General features: G+C 38.6%; 2 protein-coding genes and 1 non-coding gene across 3 annotated transcripts in view; 2 read left to right on the forward strand and 1 right to left on the reverse strand.

Moving 5' to 3' along the window:
• The first annotated feature begins 1,063 nt into the window (after positions 1–1,063).
• Positions 1,064–26,419, forward strand: LOC123937512 (LRP2 binding protein). Its single transcript, XM_045998419.1, has 10 exons — positions 1,064–1,078; positions 2,343–2,469; positions 3,178–3,290; positions 6,561–6,674; positions 14,848–14,990; positions 15,075–15,180; positions 16,268–16,491; positions 18,069–18,243; positions 20,562–20,674; positions 26,313–26,419. The coding sequence occupies exons 1-9, from the start codon at positions 1,064–1,066 to the stop codon at positions 20,625–20,627; spliced, it is 1,083 nt and encodes a 360-aa protein (XP_045854375.1). The 3' UTR covers positions 20,628–20,674; positions 26,313–26,419.
• On the forward strand, positions 9,819–9,925 carry LOC123937797. The gene has a single exon (XR_006817586.1). It is a non-coding gene; the product is annotated as a U6 spliceosomal RNA (small nuclear RNA).
• Positions 24,513–27,929, reverse strand: part of SNX25 (sorting nexin 25) — a 124,241-nt gene continuing 120,824 nt past the window's right edge. Inside the window, exons 17-19 of the mRNA XM_045998412.1 lie at positions 26,333–26,514; positions 25,709–25,809; positions 24,513–25,149 (exon numbers count right to left, since the gene is read on the reverse strand). Of these exons, the coding sequence (XP_045854368.1) occupies positions 25,069–25,149; positions 25,709–25,809; positions 26,333–26,514 (364 nt within the window). The 3' untranslated portion in view covers positions 24,513–25,068. The remainder of the gene's footprint in view (positions 25,150–25,708; positions 25,810–26,332; positions 26,515–27,929) is intronic.

A 27,929-nucleotide genomic window follows, 5' to 3' on the forward strand; every position in this document is an offset into this window, starting at 1 on the left:
GGTAGATGCATATATCCAGTAGGCTGCATTATAAGAGAACAGAACTAAGCAATGGAGGAGGGGGAAGGATTTAGTACTTTTCAGAGAAACAAGCCTGTTCCTTATCTGTGGGGAGTTATTACCTTATCCCTCAAGGGTACTCACTGCAAACACAACCCTGAGAAATGGCCCATGTGGAAAGCAGTCATGGCCTGTGTTCTTGACATACCCAGCAAGGATGTGCCAGAATGCTCAAGACTCATGGCAGATTGTGTCTCTCCATAGGAACTGGCTTTCCAAGTGCTCATGCCAGTGATCAGTCTCTAAGAAGGAGGGAGCAAAGTGTCCAGGACTGAGGGGACTCATGTTTGGCAGGGGGACAAAGGAAGAAGAAACAACTCACACAGCTGTGAGTTGTTTCAATTAATAGTCCCAGCAGCTAGAGATGGGCACTAAGTAGTAACGAGGATCTGGGAAGGGCGCCATCAGCATCGACTGCACCAACACTTCCCTTTAAGACTGTGGATTTCTTTCAGATTCTATATCATCATTTAATGTCTACAACTTTTATTTGAGAATTCTTTAAACTTACAGCATGCTCTGCAAACAGTTGTCGAGTTTCAAATGATGATTTTATATCTAACCCCAAGATTTGCCAGAAATAAACCCAGACTTTCCTTTTTAAAATCTTCTTAGATCTCATTTTCTAAAACTATGAAATACTAAATTTTGATGTATTCTTTTACAGAAGTCATGGCACTTAGATCATCAGTTTGGGGAGAACAGTATAGAATAATGATGAGGTGCAGGGGTGCTGGGGTGTCCCAGTTGTCTCACGTCCTAGCCCTAGGACCCTATGGAAGTTACTTAACCTCCTCCGTGTTCTCATATGTTAAAGGGGCCTCATGATAGTTCCTATCTCGTAAAGTTTTGTAGGAGTTACTGCCTGTGAAGCACTTAGAACAAACCTGGCATTTAAGAGAGCTCAATCAATCTTTGCTCATGTTTTCTACACCCCCTACAACGCTTCTTTTGAGCTACAACAACAAAAACCCTGTGCAGTATTGTAACCACAGAGAGCAACATGAGTTCAAAGAAGGTAGGGAAATGTTTCTTGACTTGCTTCATCTCCGATGACCTTCCTGAATATGCCAAGTTTTTTCTTAGCCGTTTTAGATACAATAGCACGCAGGATGATGTCTTCAGAGAAATGAAAACTTCTGTAACCAGTTTCTCAGTAAATTGGTAATATCATCCTATTTGAGTCGGTTTTCTTCTATATACTTAACCTATTATTGCTTCACCTCGAAGCTCACTGGAAACTTTTACATTCACCGATACAAAGGATTTGGGAATCATATAATCAAAAAATTTTATATATCTAGCAACAGGCATTTGGAAATCCTCTAGTGCGAATTAATAGTTCAAACTACAGATGAGGAAGCTGACCTTTTACAAGATTAAATGCCTCTTTCAAAATGACAAAGACACTGCAGTGGTCCCCCCCCCCAACCCCCATTAATGAATCATCTCCCTTTTCTGCACTTCATTCTTATTAATGAAACAATTTGTTGTCCAAAATCGTTTCATATAGCATAAATGCCGCTTTCCAATCACATTAAAGGTCTCTTGAGTTCTTGTCCTCACCACCAATCAGGAGCCTTTACTGGAAGCTTGTCCCTGATTGGTTGAAGTCAGCTGTAACAGTAGAACACCAAGGAGTAAACAAAAAAGCATAGCAACAACTGAGTTTGCTGTCTCACTACCCTCCGCCTGGGCCAACCTGGACTCCTTCATCCCCAATGAGGTGGCCTCTACATTTTATATGAAGGCTTTGATTGTCCATTCGACTCTGATCCATCTTATAACATGGCAATCCAATGCAGACGGGAAGATAAAACTGAACAACACAGCTAAAATAAAGTGTGTTCCCAGGTAAAACAGACAAATGCTTTAATTTGAAATGAATGAGTGTCATGAGCTTCAGTAAGGAGGCAAAGTACCAGTGCACAAGAACTCTGTCTCTGAGCAGGGTCCCCAGTTCCTGCTAGTGGCAGGTGTCGTGATGTCACAAGCCACTGCAGATGTGAACTCGTAGCTAGCGAGGACTTGCCAATGACCCTCCTCTTTCATCCCACACTGTGGAAACAGAATGGAGGATGCTTGTGCCTCTCCTAGCTATGGATGGCCCTGGTTTCCTCAGAAAGAATGTGCACATCCCTGAGCTTGTAGTTTGCTGCCCCATCCCTCGGCAAATGTGGGGAGGCTGCATTTTATGAGTGCCAAGTGAGAGTGGAATCTTTTTGCATTTTTTTCTGGAGGAAGACATTTCTACCATCTTGTTTTTTTAATCTTGTTTACAGAATACACATTGTGGAAACAGGATGAAGTTGACCAGTGAAAAGTTGCCCAAGAACCCCTTTTATACCTCTCTATCCCGGTATGGTGCTAAGAACCCAAAATTCTTCCAATGGAGGAAGGAAAAGACTGGTACAAATTCTGATACTATTCTCACTAAAAGTCAGTTTTGTACACCAGAGCAAAAAAGACAAGAAATAGGAGCCTTAACTGCTGTGAAGGAACTGGTTAACTTTCCAGTCCTTTCCAGCTTTCCTGCAGGAATCTGAGAAATTGCTGCTCACCTGGTAACCAGTCCTCAGTGGAGAAGTCTCATAATTAGACGCCAATCCTGATTTTACTCTTAAGACTTTAGGACACCCTCCTGCAAAAGAGAAGCCAGATGTCACTTCTGTTAAAGAAAACAATGACACACTTTACTTCAGATTGGCATCGATAGCTACCATTTTGTTTCCGTAGACTTACAAATATTAAATTAGGAATGGCACTAGCTCATTTGGTTAGGGTGGTTCTAATTAAGGCTCAGGTTAAGAATTTCACCCATCCACAGGGTAGCCTTGCCTAGAGAACTGCACACAGACTGCAGTGCTCGAGCTCCTATTAGTAAACCAGGTGGGCTTGGAAACCAGTGAACACATATTTCCTGATTACACCAGGTGCAGTGTTAGGTGCTGTCGTCATCTTTTTCCCTGGAGCTATGGAGGCCAGCTTTATACATGAGAACCAGGAAGGAAACTAGTATAAACAGTGCCAGATGAGTTCTATATAATTCATGACTTCAAGAGTGGAAATTCATCTCATAGGGATTAAGATGGAATTCTTTACCTTTTTTAAAACCAGATCGTTATAGCCACGAGAATTTGGTGGATAAGGCATTGCGGGTCTTGCAGGAAAGAATAAGAAGAGGGGATGCTATGGCATATTTCCTCCGAGGCCAACTATATTTTGAAGAGGTATTATTTCCTGCTTGGGTTTTTTTTTTCCATTTTAAAAATGTATTTAAATTCAATTTAGTTAACATATAGCGTATTATTAGTTTCGGGGGTACAATTTAGTGATTCATCAGTTGCATAGAAGACCCCGTGCTCATTACTCATGTGTCTTCCTTAATGTCCCTCACCCAGTGACTCCATCCCCCCATCCCCTTTCCCTCCAGCAACCCTCAGTTTGTCCCATAGAGTCTCTTATGGTTTACCCCCCTCTCTGTTTTTATCTATTTCATTTTTCCCATTTTTCATTTCATATAATGCGGTTGTTAGATCCTCGTTGCAAAATTTCCTGTAGAGTTCTTTTATGCAGAGGGAATTCTGGTAAATTCCATAGGTATGGTTATGGCTTTAAGTACAAGATTTTTTTTTATTGTGATTTTTTTAAAAGATTTTATTTATTTATTTGACAGAGATCACAGGCAGGCAGAGAGGCAGGCAGAGAGAGAGGAAGGGAAGCAGGCTCCCTGCTGAGCAGAGAGGCTGATGCGGGGCTCAATCCCAGGACCCTGGGATCATGACCTGAGCCGAAGGCAGAGGCTTTAACCCACTGAGCCACCCAGGCACCCCTTTAAGTACAAGATTAAGGAGATATTTGACCTTCCTCCATAAAAGCCATTTATAGGAGTCATTCTGGTATATAATCCATTCTTACATTAGAAATTAAAAATATCATTTTTATATTTTTGCCCCAAATAATATCATTTATAAATTATTTTCATATGAATAATTAAAGACACTGATTCTTACCTAATACTTAGAGGCTTCATATGTTCCTCTCCAGAGGTAGGAGGGTAGCTGCCCTCTTTCTCCACATTACACTGAGGCATCCTGAGGCGCAGATGTAGGCGAAACTGTGTAAAATATATAATATATATAACAGTTGTCTGTCATTGACCCCCACGGGGACATGTGGAAATGGACCAGCTCTCCCCAGTCCCTTCACCACTCACTATTTGGGCAGCTATTAACCTCTATCCCACTTACTCCTAAATCTGATGGCCCCGTCATTCCTTCTGATGACAAATATTTGTTGAGGGCTCATCATGCACCTGTCACCATGAGGCTAGCATAGGTTAAGAGAATGATCTCTCAGCTTGGGGCATCAGGTCAGGTGGTATGATTCCTAGTACTTGTTAACTGTGTAGCCTTGGACACAAAGACTTCACCTCTTAGAGTCTCAGTTTCTTCATCTGTAAAAGGGGGGTAAGTGTGTTTCCTAGAGCCACTGTAAGGATGTATTCATTGTAGAAGTATTACTAACAGGGCCTGGCACCTAATACGTGTTTTATAGGTGTTAACTATTATGACGCTAAGTTCAGACTATATCATGACGAGGGGACCAGAATAGTCCCCATTTCATGAAACTTACAGTCTACTAGGAGAAGGAAATAAATGACTACATCATTACAAATAAGAAGGAGTTCTATGAGAGCAGTTAACTGGGTAAGTTAAGAGATTAACTTAGGGAGAGGGTGGAAAGACCTGTGGTTAAAACTAATTTGAAGAGGGTTACCTGGGTGACTCTGCTGGTTAAGTGTGTTTTCAGCTCGGGATCAAGCCCTGTATCGGGTTCCCTGCTCAGCAGGGAGTCTGCTTCTCCCTCTCCCTCTCACCCACCCCGCTGCTCCTGGTCTCGCTCGCTCATGCTCTCTCCAATGAATAAATAATCTTAAAAAGAAAGAAAGAAACTAATTTGAAGAAAATGAAGCGAGCAGTGCAAACAGCCCAGTGCAAGTGCATTCCAGGCAGAGGGGAGAAAATGCAATGTTCCAGAGATGAGGGCGTGCTCTGTGAGCTCTAGAAATTGAGACCAATGTGGTAACAAGCCAGGCCGAGAATGGCTTTAGATGAGCTTTGTTTAAATGGTAATAAGAAAACACTCAAATGTCTTGAGTCCGTGATGAACAGATGAGAAGGCAGGCATGAAACCAAGACCAGTTTAGGGGGAAATCATACTACTTCAGGCAAGAGAGGATGCTGGTCTTGACCAGAATGGCGCAGTGGAAGCTGGGTCCTGGATTTACTTTGGAGACACAAATAAATAGCATCATGGATTGAAAAGTAGAGGAATGGGGAGGGTGAATATTGAGAGGACAGTCAAGAGTTCAGGTTTCATACACATGGTGTTTCGGATGTCCGTTGTCATCCATGTAGACAGGTTTCAAAGTAGAAACTTACACATTAAGAGTCTAGGTCTCCAAGGAGAAGTCTGGGTTGAAAATATATATTTGAGATTTTCCAGCATGTAGATGGTATTAAAAATCATGAAAACTAAAAGGACCTCCTTTCTCTTTCTTCCTATAGCATATTCTAACTTTTCCAGCTCCCTCACATCTAGGCCAATCATTAGCCAGAAAGGAGGAGTCTTAACAGCTAGATTATTAACTCGTTATTATGTGTTCTTTAAAATCAGTATTTCTTAGTATTTTGGCGCAGTTTTAATTGGTTTTGTCAATTTGTCGATTCATTATAGTTTATGAAAAAAGAATTTCAGTTGCTTTTGTGTCTTCCAGAAGTTGCTTTTCTCTGGTCTGCTCTCCCTAAGTAATAACTTTCCAGTTTAGTAACACTTTCTTTCCACGATTACAAAGGATTCAGTCTTTAGTGCAAGGCATTTCCCCTGGTGGAGTAAGATATCAGCCCCATTAGTCCCTCACACTGTAGCATCAGATCACAGAACTGCTGAGGAGCCTCAAAACACGTAGGTTTCCATAGGAAGCATGGGAGAAAGATAATTTTAGAGAATCACATTTGTTGTTCCATGTCTTCTCCCTAGCTGAAGAACTGCAACCCTGGAGGACATGAGGCATCAAAGTAGTGGATATTTAATAATAGTGACTCTCCTGATGTTCACATTATCTCTGATGCTCTGGCCCCAGCTCTGAAGTTTCTCAGACTCCAGAAGTGGTGAGGGTATATGGCAGGATGGATTGAGCAGAGGGCTGCGCCATCATTTCAAGAGAAGTTTGGCAATATCCGAAAGTAAGAGTGAAAGCAAGAGAGAAATCTCACCCAGATTCTTCCTGGTCACTACTCTCAGTTGCCATATTCACATCTATTTAATTGATTTGATAGTGCGCTGACTATTGTCGATGCCATACTTGCGAATTCCATAAACTTGTTGCCGTCTTTTGTATACTTGGTGCTCCTAGCCAGATTTCGGTGGGAATTAAGTATTTGGGATGACTCTAAGGTAATAATGAAACTAATTCAGTATTTTCTGGGAGCTTTTAGGGATGGTATGAAGAAGCATTAGAACAGTTTGAAGAAATCAAGGAGAAAGACCATCAAGCAACGTACCAGCTGGGAGTGATGTATTATGATGGGCTGGGGACACCTACAGATGCTGTAAGTTACTATTTTGTTCATGGTCCTTAAAGATCTCATAGTTAACGGATTATTTGATAGAATTAAAATTATATTTTAATAATATATTTCTATACTTATATTTTAATAATATCTATCCTTTTAGTATTTAAAGGATAGCAGTAGTCATTTTTACATTTATGTGAAAAAATTTCTTTCGCCCCCTCCTTGCTACCATCGACTGTCAATAACACTTTTGTTTAAAATGTTTTCCTTTATTTTAAAAAATTATTCCATGGGGAAAGTTAGAAAATAAGCAAAATAGGATCACCAAATTCTACTGTCAAATATGAACCTGGTTATTATTTTAAAGTATATGCTTCCATGTATTAACCCTCGCAAAAAATTGTGCGTGTGTGTGTGTGTGTATACATTTTTTTCAATGTAGGGCCATACTATGTATGTTTTTTAATATCCTCTTTCTCCTAAAAAACTCTTTCCATCATCTTCTACTGTTTGGGGGGTATTTTGAATATCCTTCTCCTTGTCAATAAATATAATCTATATTATCATTTTAATACCTGCATAATTAATGTGTATCAATATTTTTAGACCTCATTTATGCATGTTTGAAGATAAAAGAAAGAAACTGAGCTATGAGGTTTGGAGATCAATATTATAATTTTTTCTATCCCTTATGGGCTTTATTATTTATTTATTTACGTCTTACCTTACAAGGAAATTTCACACACTATCAAATAAAGATTGGGAATTTACTTTTAAATTTTTCAAAGATGTTCAGAAGTTAATATCTCTGTGTTCACTAGCAAAACCGCTCTATCCATAATGGTCCATTAACAATTTGTGAAAAGTCACAGGCTTTCAAATCTTCGTTTCACTGCTTATAAGCAGTATGGTCTTGGGGAAATTATTTCTGGACTCTAGTTTCCACATTTGTAAAATGAGGACAAATAAACCTAAGTTAGAGATACATCTGACATTTCCCCACACCCTTGGCCATCCTGGATAATTGATCACAGAGCCCCCTAAATAGTTGAATCCAGACATAGTGCAGGACTTTTATCAATACATAGCTTGAAGGTGACATTACCAATTCAATCCACTGGAGGCAGCACACAGGATAAAACCCATCCACCTAACTCACAGAGTTGTCAAGAGACTGAACAACTTGTAAAGTAAAGGAAGGCACGTGTAGTTAGCAACCAGTGGCTTTTTTCCTGACTTTATGTTGTATAAAGTTAACAATGGGGACTACACTTTAATTCCTGAAATTCTTCATTTGTACCCTTTTATAATCATAGCACATGAAATAAGTAAATGATGAAAAAAATGAATATTTCCATTAAATACAAGATATTTTATTTTAAACTATTTACTGCATTGGCCTTACCGTGAATTGAACATAGTTGACCACATCCTTCTTGAAACATCTTCCTCTCGGTGTCTAAGATTCTCTCCCATGCTTTATAAAACTCTTACCATCATCTTCTACCATTTGGGGGGTTCCTTGTTGTTGTTGTTTTAAAGATTTTATTTATTTATTTATTTATTTGATACACAGAGCACAAGCAGGGGGAGTGGCAGGCAGCAGGAGAGGGAGAAGCAGACTCCCCACTGAGTGAGGAGGACCCTGGGATCATGACCTGAGCTGAAGGCAGACGCTTAACCAGCTGAGCCACCCAGGCGCCCCAATCTTCTATCAAATCTTGTATGTGTCTGGAATACAACTTTCCCTTTTCATCTCTTCATAGCCTCCCCTGTCCTTTGCTAGCTGCTTCTCTTCTAAGTGTTGAAGTATGTCAGAACCTAGGCCCCTGGGCACCTGGGTGGCCATTCTCTCTCTGCCTGCCTCTCTGCCTACTTGTGATCTCTCTGTCAAATAAATAAATAAAATCTTTTGAGGAAAAATAAAAAAAGAAGGCCTCTGCTGCCCCCACTTTACTCTCTCAGCTCATCCTGCCCCGTGGCTAACATTACCTATACTTTTCAAAGACGTCCAAATTGTTGTCTTCACACCAGAGCCTCATGCTGAGATTCATACCACCAACTGCCTGTCTCTCCCTAGATGTTCAGTAAACATCTCCCAGGTCCTTTGAGCTCACCTCTAGTTCACCTACAAACCTGATGCTTAAAACACACACAGATCCTACCACTTAAGGCAGTGGCGTTTCTTTGTGCACTGGTACCATTCACGGGGCTCATCATCATCATTGCAGTTGCCTTAAAGGTCACAAAAGCAGCTTAAAAAATATCCGCCTCTGTCTTTTGCCCCGTGAGCACCTACTCTACCATCCCCCAGGTGCGTGCGCACTCTTGTGACTTACCCAGTGCTGGTCTAGTTGGACTCATTGTATTCGTCACTCACTCCTCCATTCCACAAACATTTACGAGGCAGGAAGAGTCTGAGATGCCGGGGAAGCAAAGGTAAGTATGAAGAGGAGCGCATAGTCTGAGAAAAACTACGAGCGCAGTTGTGAGTCCTGCACGGAGACAGATGCGTGTACTAGGCACAAGGCGGGGCTTGTTTTCACAGAGCCGCTGGCAGGTGCTGACGCTCAGGACACAAGAACAGCTTATAAGGTCAGGACTGGCATTCGGATGGAGGGAGCAACATGAGGCTGAGTTGGTTAAACATCTCCCTTCAGCTCAGGGTCCATCCCAGGGTCCTGGGATGGAGCCCCAAATCGGGCTCCCTGCTCAATGGGGAGCCTGCTTCTCCCTCTGACCCTCCCCCCTCTCGTGCGCTCAAATAAATAAATAAAATCTTTACAAAAAAAAAAAAAAAGAGGGAGTGATCATCTGTCTCAAATTCTGCTGAGGTGAGTTTAATGAAAACTGAGCACTTACAATTAGGTGCATGAAGATGAATCTCATTGGACAGACTGACCGGCCTTTGCAGTGGAGTGGCAAGGGACACAGGCCAAAGGGGCCTGAGGAGACAGACAGAAGCACTGAGTTTTACCATAAAGCAGAACAGATGTATAAGCAATAACGAGGGGATCGTGGACTCGAGGGGGGATCCCCCCAGAACAGAGATGCCACAGTGTATTTGTAAGTCGATACACGAGATCTAGTATAGCGGGGAAAAAATGATGAGCTGGGTAAATTCACGGATTTGGTGTTTCTTTTGATTTTCTATTTTCTCAGTGCAGAAAGTGAAGCCATATGCTTGCTTCAGCAGTATGTGTACTAAATTTGGAAGGACAGAAAAAATTAGCATAGTCCCTGTGTACAAGGATGACATACAAAGTCATGAGCCACTCCATGTTTTTTTATAAAAATATAAAAATTTTTAAAAAAGGTGAAGCCATGAACTGAGAATGAGGGAGAGGGCAGGGAGCAGTAGAAGTGTGAAGACAAAGGATAAAGTCTGAAATCGTATCTTCTCTACCAGGTAAGTGGGCCAGATCATTGATGAGACAAATTGATAGTACTGTTTGCCAGGGCGGAGAGCTCACTCTCAAACGTGTGATCACGGGTTTAAAGAAGGACCATGCTCAGCTGCTTGAGTGCAGCTGACTAGGCAGAACAATGGTTTATTTGCCAGACAGATGAGGGCCAAGGAGGGAAAGAGGAACAAAGAAATGAGTATGGTCACAGATACAGAATCAGCTGAAAATGTGGGAATTAAGAACATGAAGAAGTGGAGGAGCCAGGAAGATTGGCAGATGCAATGGTTGGCATAGGGCAACCCCAAAACAGAATGGCTTGAATGTAATTACACATGGAGGCCAGAGGAGCGTAAAGATGGCCTCTGCAGGTCCCTCCTCACCTAGAGTGACAGTTAGCTTGATCATACTCTTAACCTGCAGTAAAGGGCCAAAGAGCCCACTCGTTTAATTTTTATCGCTTTCTTTTATTAATTTACCAAGTTGCTCTTGATACTCATTTCGTCCAGAGGCTGGTTGAACCGTATACACTTTGTGCGGTAGATCTGAACTGTTTTCAGGGAGCATTCACAGGTCGTTATTACCCCAGAGAGAACGATCACACAAGCTACAAATGCAACCTGGAGATAGCCCTGGGGGAAAACGGGTAAAGCCACCAGATTTTTGGCTGAGATAAAATTGTGGTGAGGACAAGTTTCCCTGTGTAGCCTTTCTCTTCCTATTTCATAGAATCCGAAAAAAGTTTTTAAATACTTTCCATAGCATCAGGCAGTCACATTGGAGTGTAATTCAGGACTGCAGGAGCTTATGAAATTCACTGTCTCTCGTCAGGCAGCAGCGCTGGTTTCCCAGAGACACTACTTTCCTACGTCTTACCTCTAACCACTCCCCAGATTTAACTTCGCGATTAAATGTAATCAGAATCAAATTCCCTATGAGATTTTTTTATGGCATGTGGCAAGCTGATTAAAAAATTCATATGAAAGAGCAAAAAGCCAAATATATGTCCGTGGTACTTAAAGCGATGTGGTTTTGGGGTTTTGTTCAGGAATAAGGCAAAGAGCAAAAGAACAAGAGTCCAGAAACAGATGTACACAGATATAGGAGTATTTAGCACGTCATAAAATTGCTATTTCAACTCAGTGAGAAATGGTGATGAAACAATTTGATTGCCTTTTTAACTTATTTTCTAGTCATATTTTCTCTGATCGTTGCTCTAGAGATTACAGTACGCACTTTTATCACAATTTACATGGAGTTTATATTGAATTACTTCAGGTAAAACAAGAGAACCTTGAATAAGTATGCTTTCATTTACCTACCTACCCCCAATCTTTAGTGTTGTCATAGTATACTTCTTAAATTTACGTTATATTATAAATCTCCAAATATAAAAGTGTAATCTTTTGAAGAAACTAGGAGGAAAACAATTAGGTTCACATATGTGTATATATGTGTGTGTGTGTGTGTGTGTGTGTGTGTGTGTGTGTGTATCCTTTTATATTTGTTACATACTTACCACTTCTGGAACTCTCTATTCCTTTCTATCAACCTGTGTAGACATCTGGCACTATATTCTTTTCCTTTCAACCTGAAGAATTTCCTTTGAAGGGCATTTCTTATAGTACAGTTTGCAGATAATGAATTATCTCTGATTTTTGTCATCTAAAAGTGTTATTAATCTGCCTTCATTTTTTATGAATTTTTTTGCTGGTCGAGTTTTTCTTTTCCACGTTTTAAAAATGCTGTTCTCGGAGTGCCTGGGTGGCTCAGTGGGTTAAAGCCTCTGCCTTTAGCTCAGGTCATGATCTCAGGGTCCTGGGATCGAGCCCCACATTGGGCTCTCTGCTTGACAGGGAGCCTGCTTCCCCTTCTCTCTCTGCCTGCCTCTCTGCCCACTTGTGATCTCTGTCTGTCAAATAAATAAATAAAATCTTAAAAAATAAAAACAAATAAAAATAAAAATGCTGTTCTCAAATCTTCTGGCCTTCATTAATTCCCATGAGAAGTCACTCACTACTACCATTGTTGCCCCCTGCCATTTTTATTGAGATATAATTAACATGTAACATTGTATTAATTTAAGGTGTGTGTGTGCATACAAATACATATATGCCACATCTTCTTTATCCATTCATCTATCAGTGGGCACTTAAGTTGCTTCCATATCTTGGTTTTGGTAAATCTGCAATAAATGCAGAGGCATATATATTTTTTCAAATTACTATTTTCATTACGTTTGGGTAAATACCCAATAGTGGAATTATTGAACCATATGGCATTTTTATTTTTTATTTTTTTGAGGAACCTCCATACTGTTTTCCACAGTGGCTGCACCAGTTTGCATTCCCACCAACAGTGCACAAATGTTCCTTTTTCTCTATATCCTCACCAACACTTATTTCTTGTCTTCTTTATTTTAGCCATTCTGACAGGGTGAAATGATAGCTCATTGTAGTTTTGATTTGCCTTTTCCTGCTGATGAGGGATGTTGGGTATCTTTCCATTTGTCTGTTGGCCATCTTTAGGTCTTCTTTGGAAAAATGGCTATTCAAGTCTTATGCCCATTTTTTAATTGGATTATTTGTGTATATGACAGAGTTGGGTAAGTTCTTTATATATTTTGGATATTAACTGCTTATCAGCTATACCATTTGCAAATAACTTCTTCATTCAGGAGACTTTTGGCTTTTTTCTTTTGGTGTGGTTTCCTTCACTGTGCTACAAAAGCTTTTTATTTTGAAGTAGTCTCAATAGTTCATTTTGGCTTTTGTTTCCCTAGGTTTAGGAGACATTATCTAGAAAAATGTTATAATGGCCAACGTCAGAGAAAATACTACCTGTTTTCTAGGAATTTTATGGTTTCAGGTCTCACATATAAGTTTTTGGACCCTTTTATTTTTGTGTGTGGTGTTAGAAAGTGGTCCAATTTCATTCTTTTACGTGTAACTGTCCACTCTTCCCAGCAGCATTTATTGAAGAGACTGTCTTTCTCTCATGGTGTATTCTTGCTTCATTTGCCATAGATTAATTGACCATATAATTGTGGGTTTACTACTGGGCTCTATCTCCTGTCCATTGATCTCTGTGTCTATTTTTGTGCCAATACCATACTGTTTTGATTACTATAGCTTTGTAGTATACCTTGAAATCTGGAATTATGGTATCTCCAGCTTTGTTGCTCTTTATAAGACTACTTTGCCAATTCAGGGTCTTTTGTGGCTCCATGCAAATTTTAGTACTTTTTGTTCTACTTTTGTGAAAAATGTTGTTGATATTTTGATAGGGATTGCACTGAATCTGTAGACTGCTTTGGGTAAGACAGACATTTTAACAATGTTGTCTTCCAACCCAGTAGTGTGGAATATCTTTCCATTTTGTTTGTATCATCTTCAATTTCTTTAACCAGTGTTTTATAGTTTTCACAGTATAGGTCTTCTACCTCTTTGGTTAAGTTTATTCCTAGGTACTTTATTCTCTTTGGTACAACTATAATTGGAAGTTTTGAGGGTTTTTTTTTTAAAGATTTTATTTTAGAGTGAGCATGAGTGGGAGTGGGGGAGGCGGGCAGAGGGAGAAGCAGATTCTCCACTGAGCAGGAAGCCTGACACAGGGCTCAATCCCAGGACCCTGAGATCATGACCTGAGCCGAAGGCAGAGTCTTAACCAAGTACTAAATAAGTACTAAAAAGTCAGTTATTTTTTAATGTTTGCTCCAGATTTAGACATTGCTATCTGTGGAAGGATTTACACAATCACATCACTTGACTACCAGTAAGCTCCCTCTTACTATTAGGTTTGGGGGAAAAGGCAAATACCCATATCACACATTCACAAAAATAAATCCTTATAAATTGGGATTCACTAGAAGGCAAACATCTTTATCTTCTATTATTGTGGTGTTCAGCCAGCAACAGAACTTGGAGAGAGCAGTGAAGGATAAAAGCTAGAATGTAGTATACATGAAATGTGTTTGATGGTCAAACATTTTCTTTTTTGGAGTGATGTTTGAAAGTTTGTGTCTAATGGTTTTCTGGAGGGGGCAGTGTCTTCTTGTGCTCTTTGGGACTAAGCAGATGTCATATGAAGATGAGCATATTCGGGGCGCCTGGGTGGCTCAGTGGGTTAAGCCGCTGCCTTCGGCCCAGGTCATGATCTCAGGGTCCTGGGATCGAGCCCCACATCGGGCTCTCTGCTCAGCGGTGAGCCTGTTTCCCTCTCTCTCTGCCTGCCTCTCTGCCTGCCTCTCTGTCTACTTGTGATCTCTCTTTCTGGCAAATAAAAAAAAAAAAAATTAAAAAAAAAAAAAGATGAGCATATTGGATGTAAATTATCACTGAGCATACTCAGTGTGCTTGAAGAGAAAAAACAGTGTTTGGTCACAAATGTACTGTAATTATAAATGTGGAAGAAGTTACAGCTATTCCGGTACTTTGATAAGTACTAAAAACTGTGCCCATGCAGAATAAGGGCGATAAGGTAGGAAGGAGGAGAGAAAAAAAAGAAACCATACTGAAACATAATGCAACTCTGAAACTATAGAATGAGGGAAATGCCTTATATCCTGGAGCTCTGGGAATGCCTACCCAGTAGACATATCTCCCCTCCCTCCCTCCTTCCCTCTGTCCCTCCTTTCTTTCCAGCTCTGCAGACTAAAGCACAACAATCCTGTCTGGGCACAAGAGTCATGACATCAAACATCATGTCAGAGGATGAACACTTTACAATATTATTGGGAGAAAGAATTTAGTTTGGATAAAACTAAAAACTAGGGTTTTTTTGTTTGTTCTTTTCCTTTGTGGAAGGAAAAAGGAGTGGAATATATGAAGAAAATTATTGATTCTCCATGTCCCAAAGCAAGACACTTAAAATTTGCAGCTGCCTACAACCTTGGAAGAGCTTATTATGAAGGGAAAGGCGTCAAACAATCAGATGAGGAAGCAGAAAGGTAGTTTTACCTAAGAACAAGATTTTTTTTTTTTTAAATCAAATTCTGACACAAAGAACAACTTGCCTTGCCTTTCTTTTTCAGACTGTGGCTTTTTGCTGCAGACAATGGAAATCCTAAAGCTAGTGTGAAGGCTCAAAGTATCCTAGGATTGTATTATTCAACAAAAGAGCCTAAAGACTTAGAAAAGGTAACACTGATCTATTTGTTTTTAATGCTAGCACCACATGTAGATTAATATTTCACTATTTCTTTTTTGAATGGAGGATGGTAAAGAATGAGTGTTTAGTTTTAAAGATCTCTTATAATTCTTTAAAATGTAAAGTTCACATTTTAGTATCTCAAAGCTCATTTCATGCTTTACTCATCTCCACCTCTACCAAAGGAGTCCACAGATGTGCGAGAATTTTGCATGCTATAAAAAGCCACACATACAAAATATTACTATACCATGAAAGCTAAGACAATCCTGAAATAGAGCCCAAATCCTTTTACATGTGAATAAATTAATTTGTCCTGAGAAAGTTATGATGCTAATAAGTAAAATACAAAAAAAAAAAAAAAACAACCCTAGTAACAAATCAAATCCATTTAAGATTTTTACAGAAATACAGTCTCTTTAATCATCAATAACTGAAACATTTTCAAAGAAATCCTTTAGGGAGAAGGAAATGTAGAGCCAAGTCCTACTTGTAGGAGGCATTAAGGACAAACTTAAAAGAAACACATAGCAACGAAGACCCACTTTGGATAACCGAACAGCTACTTGGAAATAATTTTTTGAACTAATTCAAATTCACTGCAGTTGCATATTGAGCACGTGTGTTCGTGACCACACATGGCTTTTACCTTGGTTGCCTCTGATCTTGAGAGGCGCCATCTCTGAGAGCCGCCTGGACCTGACTGCCCTTCAGCATCGGCAGCTCTCCTCTCCCTGCAGTGCCTCATTGCAGGTGTCTCAAAGCCTAGCAGACACTTACCCCCTACTTCCTAGCCTCCCAATCCTTCCTCTGGAAAAATGAGAAACCGTGAATCCTCAAACAGCTGCAGTCTAGCCTGTGGCCTAACCTACACGGTGGGTAGAAGACAGGTGGGCTCACCTTAGCGCACTCTTCAAGTACGTGAAATTGGTGCTAACCTGAAATATACTCAAGGTGCTAGAACTATTCAGGATTAATTAAGACTACTACCTTACAATGATAGATTTTTTTTTTCTTTCAGTATTCCGTTAGAATTCTGCCTGGTGAATAATAAGATGAAGTTGTGTTTTTTCTTAGGCATTTTATTGGCACTCGGAAGCATGTGGCAATGGAAATCTGGAGTCCCAGGGTGCACTTGGACTAATGTATTTTTATGGACAAGGCATCCGCCAGGATACTGAAGCTGCCTTGCAGTGCTTAAGGGAAGCAGCAGAACGTGGAAATGTCTATGCTCAAGGGAATCTCGTGGAGTATTACTACAAAATGAAATTTTTTACTAAGTGTGTTACGTTTTCCAAAAGGTAAATAAGCTGGACGGACGTATTTACAGTAAATGTTACAGAACATTTACTAAGTGTTCTGTGCCAGGTCTGTTCGATAGAACTTGCTGTGATACTGGAAAGGATGGCTATTGAGCACTGGAAATGTGGTTAGTGCCACTGAGCGCTGAACATACATTTCACTGCATTTTAATTAATTTAAATAACTACCTGTAGCTAGCAGCTACCTTATTGAATAGTATAATTCTATGCCATTAGTCTTCAGGATTTCAGTGCTATTTGCTCTATATGCCAGCTGAGTGATCCTCATCAACTTTAACTTTTTGGGGCATCAATCTCCTTTTTGATAAAGAAGAAAATGCTTTGATAGCATTATAATAATAGTGTATATAAAGTACTTAACATAGTTTAGCATATCAGAAATGCTTATTAAATATGTTTTAATTTCTTCTAGACTCTTCAGCCACATGTTGTATAACTGCACAGTTGCAAGATAGCTTGATAAGATTGTACAATGAGAATAATGGTTTTAAAATGTCAGCATTAACATCTTATAAAATAGATGGGGATTTCTCTTCTTTGAGCCCATGTACTTTCCTACATTTATTTGCTCATAACTTACAAAAAGTAATGTACCAGGAAAAACAAACCTGGATGTTTTCTAGAGAGGCTATAAGGCCATGCTGATGTGTTTCCCTCCCAATAATGCCTGACTGAGCCACCCCCTGGGCCCCCCTCTGGCCTCGCCCAGGGTGGGGCAGCCACCTACAATGTAGGATGAAAGAGCTGGTTCCACCCTCCATCCCCCAATATCATGGCTTCCAGGCAGCAGGCCACTTAGAAGTCCGATATTCAAAGTCCCCAATCTCCAAGTACCCATCTGGTTAATACCAAGACTTTAAATAGTTCTTAAAATCTTTCAGACTTCCCATTATTATCCACATTCCTATTCCCCATAATTTTACGGGTGACATTGAGTTGAGTAGCTCTCATACTCACACAACTCTCCATGCTTGTGTCAGGGTGATAAAGGAGGACTTCTTTTTATTGCCCATTTTTACCAAAGACAGATGTCTTACTTAGTTACTTAGTTACTTGTTTTCTGATCCTATGTGACTTAAATGCAAATTTAAGGTTAATGTTTGAATAAATGAGCCAAAGAAATAGAAGACGCTTTTTTCCCCATTGTTTGAATCTGCAAAGTGATATTGAGTTTAAAATATTAATATTACAAGAAAAAAAAAGAAACCTTTTTGTTTTCTCATAGTTATTAAGCCTGACAAGTATTATCACAGAGAAGCTGTGACATAACCACTCTGGTAGTTCCTCTTCCCCTGGTTTTATTTTATTCTATTTATTCTATTATATATAAATTATATGCATATAATTTATATATGACATCTAAGTATATATAAGTTATATGTAAATATTCTATTATATTTACCCTTCACCAATAACAAACAACTTAATCCTCAAATGGGGAAAAACAGGGAGATCACTTTGGGCACAAGGAATATTGAATCTCTGAATATGTCATTTGTAAAAATGTAAAACTAAAGCAATGTCTTTTATAATTTCACAATTAAACATCACAACAGGATTGCTGACTATGATGAGGTTCACGACATACCCATGATAGCCCAGGTCACGGACTGTCTCCCAGAATTCATCATCAGAGGCATGGCCATGGCATCTTTCTACCATGCCCGTTGCCTTCAGCTTGGCTTGGGTGTCACAAAGGATGAAGCAACAGCTAAACACTACTATTCTAAAGTAAGCCTGAGAATCTATATGAATGAACCCACACAGATATCTCCGAACTTGTAGTTAAGCCTTGAACATCTTTAGGATTAGTATTTTTTTTCCTACTTAACCATTGTGCAGATAACCTGTCTAGGAGAGGTTGTCAGACACATGAATTGTTTGCAGATAATTCAACAGATTCTTATTAGCATAATTGAGCTAGATGATGGAAGTCCCATTTTGATGCGTATTATTCCCTCTCACTCTGCTACTCTATAGTCTAAGGCCCAGCACTGAGAGGGAACTTAAAGCCAGAATATTCATGCCTTCTTCCCCCCTAAAGTGTGAATCTACTCTCATGCTACTACCTTAAAGATATGTAGTTTTTAAAAATGTTATGTATGACATCTACCACACTTAGGAGGAATATTTATGAGTTTGAGGTAATCAGTTGAAGTGAGACTCTTCCTGTTTGATTTCATGTGATTTAGATTCCAAACAGATTTCACCTCTAAAATCAAGTAACTTGAAACATGGGAACAAGGTGGGGAAAGGGGGAATCATTATGAATAATAACTGCAAGAAAATTTTTTAAAAAATAAATATAATAAAAACTGTGCATGCCTTAGGTCCATGACATCCATAAAGTCCAAACTAGAATTATGTCTTCTTAAAATTTATAAAGCAATTCATGGGGTACACAAGCTGTTTACCTAGAGCAGGGGAACAAGGGAAGGAACAGTTTTCTAAGTCCTTTGCCTGAGTCTGACCATAGGATCGTAGTGGTTCTCAAACTTGTCTACATTAAAATTACCTGGGTGGGGGTGGCTTTGCGGCTCAGTGGGTTAAGCATCTGCCTTCGCCTCAGATCATGATCCTGGAGTCCTGGGATCACCCTGGCTCCCTGCTCAATAGGGAATCTCCTTCTCCCACTCCCTTTGCCTCCGAACCCATGATGGTGCTCTTTCTCACTCTCTCTCTCAAAAAAAAGTAAAATCTTTTAAAAAATAAAAAAAATAATAAAAACAAAATAAATAATAAAATAAAATCACCTTTTAAAAATTCCAAAGCCCAGGTTATTTCAGAACAATTAAGTCATGAGCCTTCCAGGGGACTCCAATGTGCGGGCAACTTTGGAAACCCTAAATTGTTTCAAATTAAAATTTCCAAAGTATTAAGTCCATACTGACACATAAACATAGGAACACAGTACACAAAGACAACTGCTGTTTGAGAGACTTACTACTACACCATTCTACCAGTAAGAAAAACAGCTGTCTTTAAATTTTTAAAAAATCTAAATGCTCTGTATTATACCAATTTCTATTCCAAGTCAATTTCAGATTCTGTGGTATCCATCATGTCCTTTCTAAATAAATATAAGCAGAGAAAATTCTGAGTCAAAAATATGCTGAAATGTGGTATATATTCATCCCAAATAAAACAGCAAAATAAACAGACTGCAATCTTAAAACTGTTTTCCACATGGTGGGAGATAATGCCGCCATTACTCAATTTGGGGCATTGTATTTTACAGAAAATGATTTTAAAAATGGAGAGAATTCAAAAGTAGCATGCCAGTGAAGGGTCTGGAATCCTGTCATATGAAGCAACTGCCAGCTACTGCCTCTCTGGGTCTCCAGGAAACCAGCTTCATATATTTTCCTAGGACCCCTTCATTGATTCTAAAGTACACAAAGGGAAATTTTCACTTAGTATAAAGAAAAACCCAATACAACTGCTTGGGAAATAAAAACAGAAGTCTCCCCTATAAGATGGTGACTTAGCAACCAAGCAAACCAAGTGTCATGGGTCCTGAAGGGAAAATTACTGCATGGAGTCAGTTGTGAATGAGATAACCTCCGATGTCTCTTCCAAATTCTTGACCTTCTATGCAGTTACATGCACTATTACTTCTCGCTATTTACTTTATCATAATAAAATGTTATTTTAAAATAAAATTATCATAAAGTTGCTGCTATTCATATAAGATAATAGCAAGTATGAGGCCAATTGCTAATGCTTTCCATGTTAATTATTTTAATAATTCATAACCTAGAACACTATCATCAGTGTGTAAATTCCCTTGATTCTTTCACACTCATAAAATTTTCTCTTTCAAGTGACAGCAACAATAACATGGTTGTTTTCAGTAAGATCTTTTTTTCCATAGGCTAATTTGAATTTCCTTTATCAAGAAATCAAAATAGAAATGAGTCATAACTAAGAAATTCCCTTGAAATTCACTGCAGTTCTTAAAAACAAACCAAAACTTTTTTTAAAGTTTTAGTAAGACATAACAATTCAAAATGTATCTAAATTACTGACTTTTTATCTTTGACTTTCAGGCTTGTCGTCTCAATCCTGCATTGGCAGATGAACTTCACTGTTTACTTATTCATCAAAGAATTTAGACCATAATGGATTTCAACAAAGATCATCAACCCTAACACCGTAGAATGTGTGTATTTTTACAGGAGCAACGTCTGGTTATCTTCTGCATCCCAAGTTACATTATCCTGGGTATTTTACTAATGACATGTTACCTTTACTCTTAAATCTCTAATTTTGCAACTTGAAACCCAGCTATAGGATCAAATAACAAAAAGAGTCCTTACAGATCCAGCTCTTAGCTTACAGACTGGCCGAGATCACATCAAATATGGAAAACCATTCCATAAAGCAAATATCTCTTTCTTTTCTTAAAATAGATTGTCTAAAAGACTTAGTGTAGTCTTAGCTATAATTCCTTCAGATATATGCTATAAACATAAAAAACACCATTTGCAAGTTTAATTCCTTAAATTTCTTTGGCTCTTATTTAGTTTTGTGAATTCTGGATAGATTATTCATTTTAATTTGCTGTCGTTAAAAAAATTTTTTTTTACCTAGAAATGAAATTGCTTTATTTTTTCAGCGTAACAGTATTGTTTTTGCACAACACCCAGTGCTCCATGCAACACGTGCCCTCCCTATTACCCACCACCTGGTTCCCCCAACCTCCCACCCCCGCCCCTTCAAAACCCCCAGGTTGTTTCTCAGAGTCCATAGTCTCTCATGGTTCGCCTCCCCTTTCAATTTCCCCCAACTTCCTTCTCCTCTCCATCTCCCAATGTCCTCCATGTTTTTGTTATGCTCCATAAATAAGTGAAACCATATGATACTTGACTCTCTCTGCTTGACTTATTTCACTCAGCACAATCACCTCCAGTCCCGTCCATGTTGCTACAAAAGTTGGGTATTCATCCTTTTTTTTTTTTTTTTTAATAAACATATAATGTATTTTTATCCCCAGGGGTACAGGTCTGTGAATCACCAGGTTTACACACTTCACAGCACTCACGATAGCACATACCCTCCCTAATGTCCATAACTCCCTCCCCCTCTCCCAACCCCACCTCCCCCCAGCAACCCCCAGTTTGTTTTGTGAGATTAAGAGTCATTTATGGTTTGTCTCCCTCCCAATCCCATCTTGTTTCATTTATTCTTCTCCTATCTCCCTAACCCCCCATGTTGCATCTCCACGTCCTCATATCAGGGAGATCATATGATAGTTGTCTTTCTCCGATTGACTTATTTCACTAAGCATGATACCCTCTAGTTCCATCCACGTCGTCGCAAATGGCAAGACTTCATTTCTTTTGATGGCTACATAGTATTCCATTGTGTATATATACTACATCTTCTTTATCCATTCATCTGTTGATGTGTCATTTAAAATTTTTAAGATGCACTAAACTAATACGAAATAAAGAAATTTAAAGAAATTTTCAAATAATGTTTTTAAATAAATTTGTGTAGCATTTATACTTCTGAAGAAATTAAAACTAAGACTGCACTAAGTCTTTTGGGACATCTTGTATTCTTAAAAGACATTCTTATAAATAATTGGTTAATTAAAAACTTGAAAAAAAGTAGGTTTAAGAAATTGCTTAGAATCTTGCCTCTCCATATCTCCCCTTAAAGATCTTAATGAGTAAAACCACTGCTATATTCCTGATAAGATAACCAGTTAAGCGAGATGTTTCTTTGTGCTTAGACTCATTTTCTAGGTTTAAAAAAACTTAGATGCGTTTCAAAGCAAGATAAAATATGAAAAAAATCTCAAATCATCTATCAATATAAGAACAGTAAATATGCTAAAAATTTAAATTAGCAAGAGGCTTTCCTTACATTAATGAGATCTGTGAAGACAAAAGTTAATCATATAAATAGTACCATCCAGATGGAGAAGATGGTGTAGCAGTGTACATCTGTGAAACAAACACACTGGAAACAGTGTCTTCCAGATACCTTCACAACACCTTCTCTGAAAACACACCATACTGATGTGTCTTTACTTTATAAATCACAATCATCCTTCCCAAAAGAGGATCTAAACAAGGTCTCATCTTAGTATAATTAATACGCAGGTACAGTCATTAAAGAAGTTCTGTAAGGCAGAAATTGCTGGTCCTTGTTTTGTACTACGGGTTTTCTATATTACTTGAACTTCATTTTGTCTCTATTTAAAGAAAAGCACTTTCCATAGACTTAGGTCTGTCTGATACCCTCAAAAGATCACATACGTCTCTCTTAAATCTCTTAAGACAGAGAAAATTAAACCATCCCTGAAATCTAATCCTTTTCTTTAAAAATCTCTACTCAAGAGTCTCTATTCTCCCCCACTAATGTTTCAATAGCTCAAGTCCATGACAAGATTTCATAACACCTAGCTTAAATCTCTTTCTATAATATAAGCCCACTTACTTCACTCTTGTTCTCTTAATACCATCCATATATAATATTCCTTCAACCATTTGACAATCTAAACTCCCAACCAGTATTATTTTCTCCACACTGAATCCAGTCCCTTAAGCTTTTAAGAATCCTAAAATAGGAGTGTAATACGGCGGTGCTTGTTGGCTTTAACTGCACACTTAATAGATATGCTTTCTTTCTTCATCCCAAAGTCAAGACTGCTTTGTAACTGCTATTAAAACATAGGTCTGAGAAATTCCAAATGTAGGAATTTGACAGGTGTCATATGGGGTGAAACGTTACGCTTAACTATCTTCAGTGAATCCAACATAAAATTTAAAGTTTCAGTTTACTGTAGTTACCATAAAGCTGGTACTTGTGGCATGAGGGAGCCCTTGTAAACTACCACTGCTGCAGACCGTGGTATATACTGTGACCGGTCAGTGGGGTCAGTCTCTTTAACTCAAGTGAGTTGAGGCTTCCAGATACTTAACCTTAAAAAAAAGAAAAAAGAAAAAAGAAAAAAAAAAAACCTCCTAGGATTTCTTATAGCTGTTACCTCCTGAAAACGTTAAAATTTATCTTAAAAAAAGACTGAGGACTCAAAATAGTGATTTTTCTCACGTGCAGTATACACTTTAACAGCTATGGTTTCATCACGCATAAAGTGGACATTACCGGTGACCGTGTTAGGATAAGTTCCTGGGGTTCTGTGATCTCAGGTTGCTTCTCTTATCTGAGTGAAGGATAATTCTTATTCATCCTGAAGTGTCAAATATCCTCCTGCTTTGAAAAAACGATCAAAGAACTGTGACTATCTTTATCCCAAAGATGAAATTTGGTTTACTAATTTTTTTTCATTGTATAAGTTTAATTAATTAATTTATTTTTTCAGTGTAACAGTATTCATTGTTTTTGCAGGTTTACTAATTTTTAATTGTTTACCTTTCATTCTTCCATATTGAGGACTTGGCAGGTAGGATCTAGCAATGCCATAATCAATACCACTTTAATATAGATACAGTATTTTCTTTCATGGATTTCAGACTGAGTTTTTGCCAATTAGTTGTATTGTTTTCAATGTTCCTGGGCTAGGGGGGAAGACAGTTATAGAAGGGAAAGTGCTTTATTAACATTGCAGAATAGATGGTGAAAAGTGATTGACATGTTCATGGCCCCACTATTAAGTCACACAAAGTTGACACCTATACCCTGGATCTCACACAAGGCCCCGAAGAGTCCACAAGACTTGATGATGAAATCAAGTCCCTCAAGTCACTGAAGTAACTTCCCATCTGCGTTTCCCTATCTCATTGCTGCACACCCTTCAATGTTCAGCTTCTATCCCACTCTCCCAACAGATCACTTCAAACATGAATTTGGCTCTTCTCATTCACATTAAAAATTGTATTTTTCACATATTCATTCTGTGTTTGGAGAAAGGCAGCCAACTTTGTACTTCCTTGCGGAAGCATTTATGTGCACGGTGCTTTTTACCCCCTCCCAAAAAAGGTATCTGATAAATATCTGAACTGCCTGAAGTGTTTCAACCTCGTTTTTTGAGATGTAAGCACCTTACACATCATAGAGCTCAGTGATCCATTTTTGTATTTTATTGCTTCAAATGCTTCAAACTATGGGAAATCTTTGGTAAAAATAAAGACAATAAAATTTTCACAATAACTTTCCACAAAGCATTGCACAACAATGTTCTTTAGTACACATGAAATAATACAGGAATGTTCAGAGTCCTCAGTGAGGAAAGTAGCTGTACAATAGTCATAGTTCTTCATTTTAAAACAAAACTGTTTTCATAAATATTTAAAATATTTCCTAGGTTCTTATCACATATTAACATTTGTATTTCAGTGTGTTGAACTTTATTTATCTTATTATTAAAATAAAAACAATAGTTACAGAAGTGTGTTTTTCTGTTGCCTATGACGGCATTAAGTATCCCCCCCCAACCAATTCTGCTGACTTCACACAAAACTAGAGGGAGGTAACTAACATAAAAATCAATATGGTTCTCAACCAAGCCCTCTGTGGAAAAGAGGAAAATATTTCATGTCTATTGTTACACAGACATTTCTCTGATGGTTTATTTGTGCAGTCTCAAGCTTGACCAGCTTTTAGTTGATCTAAATGACTTCTCAGCTCAGGACACAACTCAATTAGCAGCAGTTCCATCAGCACCTGAACCAAGAAAGAAGAAAAAAAGTAGGAAAATATGGAGTTTCTTTTTTTTCCTCTAAGGGTTTACTCATAATATTTATGTCTTAAGAGAAAGTCTCATTTTAGGTCTGAAATGATTCTCCGTGAACAAGTTATTCTCCAATAAATGGGACTAATATAATATAAACTCCATTTAGTATCAGACTGATTCATTTCATGGTCTCTTTGCCATTATCACACCATCAACAATAGTTAATATTGATAATTATAATCAGACAGATGAGTGGGAAACAGTTTGCTTTCCCGAAATAAAATTAAACAGTCATGCAAAAATGTCACATGCATCTCTCCCATGACAGAACGGGAAAGCTACACACACTAGAGGCACTCTTTTTCTTTTTCCAAACTGAACAACTGAACAGTCAGAGAAACAAAAATGAAGCCGAGTAGATAATGGGTTCAGAATTACAAGTAACAGGAATGATTAAGTACACAAGGGGTTAAAATGAACTCCCATTTGTGAACGGAAACATCAGATTGAATTAATAGCTGGTTCTCTGGTTGGCTTTAAATTACTCACATATAACAGATGCTTATTGGCTCTTGTTTCTTGCAGTGCATTGAATATTTTTATTATACCATGCCGCGCGTTTTGCTGTCCAACGAGGCTCTGAAGCGTATCTGAAAGATTAAGTTTACATTCTGTGCTGTTAGCAATAAAGTCCATAGTCTATGCATATCCAGTGAAGGAAACAGTACATGATGGATATGGAACAAATAAAGGCAATGGGGCATGAGGAACATGAACAATTGGTTCTTTCAAACGTTTAAAGAGAAAATAACTTTATTTAGAATTTTCAACAGAAGGCATTTTTATACAAACTACAATTTTAACATTGCTACCCAATTAAAAAATTAATCTCTCTGAACAGTGTACTTTAGCAGGATTTTTAAAGCACAAAATTTATTATCTGTCCTAAAACATTTTTCTAAGTAAAAGAAAGCATTATTAACCACTACTGTTCTTATTAATAAGATTCTCAGTATAATTTCTTAGCAAAGGACATGTTTTAAAAGAAAAAAAAAGTGTGATCATTTTTCTTGTAAATAAGGTTTCCTGAGAGATGTAAGTGAAAAATGCCTTACTAGGGTTAACGTTCACCCTTTATCTCTGTATTTTTCAGGATCAGAAGCCAGGTCTCACCTGGGATGTTTTCAAGCAACTTCTGCTGTGCCCTCTGCTTTGTGGCCTGACTGTGTTCTTCGCTTCTGATTGTAGTCGGTGGCGCCAGTTTCCCATTTGGCCAAAAAGCATCCCGGAAAACGTTGATGTAGTAAACCAACATTTGCTCACTGAAAATCCAGTTCACTGTGTCCCGGATTTGTCTTTTAAGAGAAAAATATTTCTTGGATGAGGTTTTTAAAAGTTGTATACTCTATTCTCAAAAGGCATTTATCAATGGGTAGGTGAAGATACAGCCTGATCTAAATGTTTGATGAATAAACTAGGAATTGGATTTTTAAACTCTGGCTCTGAAAGGTATTCTTCATTTTGGTGGTACTGGATGACCGTTCATTCCCGCAGCTCACTTTTCTGTTGGTACCGACCTCTCCAAATGTCTGCCATGTAGTACCCTGCAATCGGTAAGAACAAGAACCCAGAGGAGACCGACTAGTTTGAAACTTGCAGCTACTTTAACTGTGCACAGTACTTAACTCACTAACTTCTCCATGGGGTGCTATAAATTGAAAACATAAATCATTTTAAGACTGTTAAAAGTGGTCTGAAAGCTTTCCTGAGCTCCTGAAGTCTTGGGAGAAGAACCTGGCTTTTTCACTACCTGTCTCTTGGTGTTGCTATGGCAGATCATACTAGGTAGAGTGCCCTGACCCAGGGTAAGCATTTCACATGCTCTCTAGGCAAGGGGAAAAAAAGATACTACCTTTCTTTCTTTTCTTTAAGATTTTATTTATTTATATGAGAGAGAGAGAGAGCAAGAGCGAGCACAAGCCAGACGGTGGTGAAGAAGCAGAGGGAGAAGCAGATTCCCTGAGGAGCAGAAAGCCATGTGGGGCTCTATCCCAAGACCCTAAGACCATGACCCAAGCAGAAGGCAGATGCTTAACTGATGAGCCATTCAGATGCCCCAAAATACTACCTTTCACCTTAAAGTGGAAGCCTTTGAAAAGATACATTGCTAGAGTATTCCACACTTCTCTGGGAATAAAAGTTAGGCAGACATTTGATTTGCACAGTTACAAATAAATGGCTTTTATTTGGTTATCCAGCTCTTCCACATAGCCCTATCTCATTAGTCATTAGTAAAATGCTAACCCATTCCAGGATTTTTGCTGTCAAGAGACAACACAGTTCAAAGAGCCCAAGAGCAGTTGTGTGGTTGGAAGGGGAAATGGGGGAAAGAATCATCTTGACAGTGCCAGAAAATCTTGAAATTTCAAATTCATGAATAATAATAATAAATCAAAAAGCCTTCAAGAATCTGACTTCCTAACTATTTAAAGAGACAATGTAAGGCTTTCAGAAACAGTATCTGAAATAGAGGTTTCAAGCCCTGGTACTTTGCACAGGAATCAGTTACTATTGATGTCTATAAACTACAACATGACTCAAAACTATGTTAATTCTGTTCGTAACTACATGTCTCCTACGATACTTCCCTATACTGTTTAGAACTAGGCAATTCAGGGATGCCTGGGTGGCTCAGTTGGTTAAGCGTCTGCCTTTGGCTCAGGTCATGATCCTGGCATCCTGCCCCACAATGGGCTCCAGCCCCACGTCA

The sequence above is a fragment of the Meles meles genome, chromosome 2, assembly GCF_922984935.1.
Source record: "Meles meles chromosome 2, mMelMel3.1 paternal haplotype, whole genome shotgun sequence".
Classification (NCBI taxonomy): domain Eukaryota; kingdom Metazoa; phylum Chordata; class Mammalia; order Carnivora; family Mustelidae; genus Meles; species Meles meles.

What these genes read in the sequence shown, in the direction of transcription:
- LOC123937512 (XM_045998419.1), top strand. An exon ending in ATGGAGGAAGGAAAAGACTG is followed by an intron (nt 2,470 to 3,177) that starts GTACAAATTCTG and finishes TTTTAAAACCAG; the next exon opens with ATCGTTATAGCCACGAGAAT. An exon ending in TGTGTTACGTTTTCCAAAAG is followed by an intron (nt 16,492 to 18,068) that starts GTAAATAAGCTG and finishes ACATCACAACAG; the next exon opens with GATTGCTGACTATGATGAGG.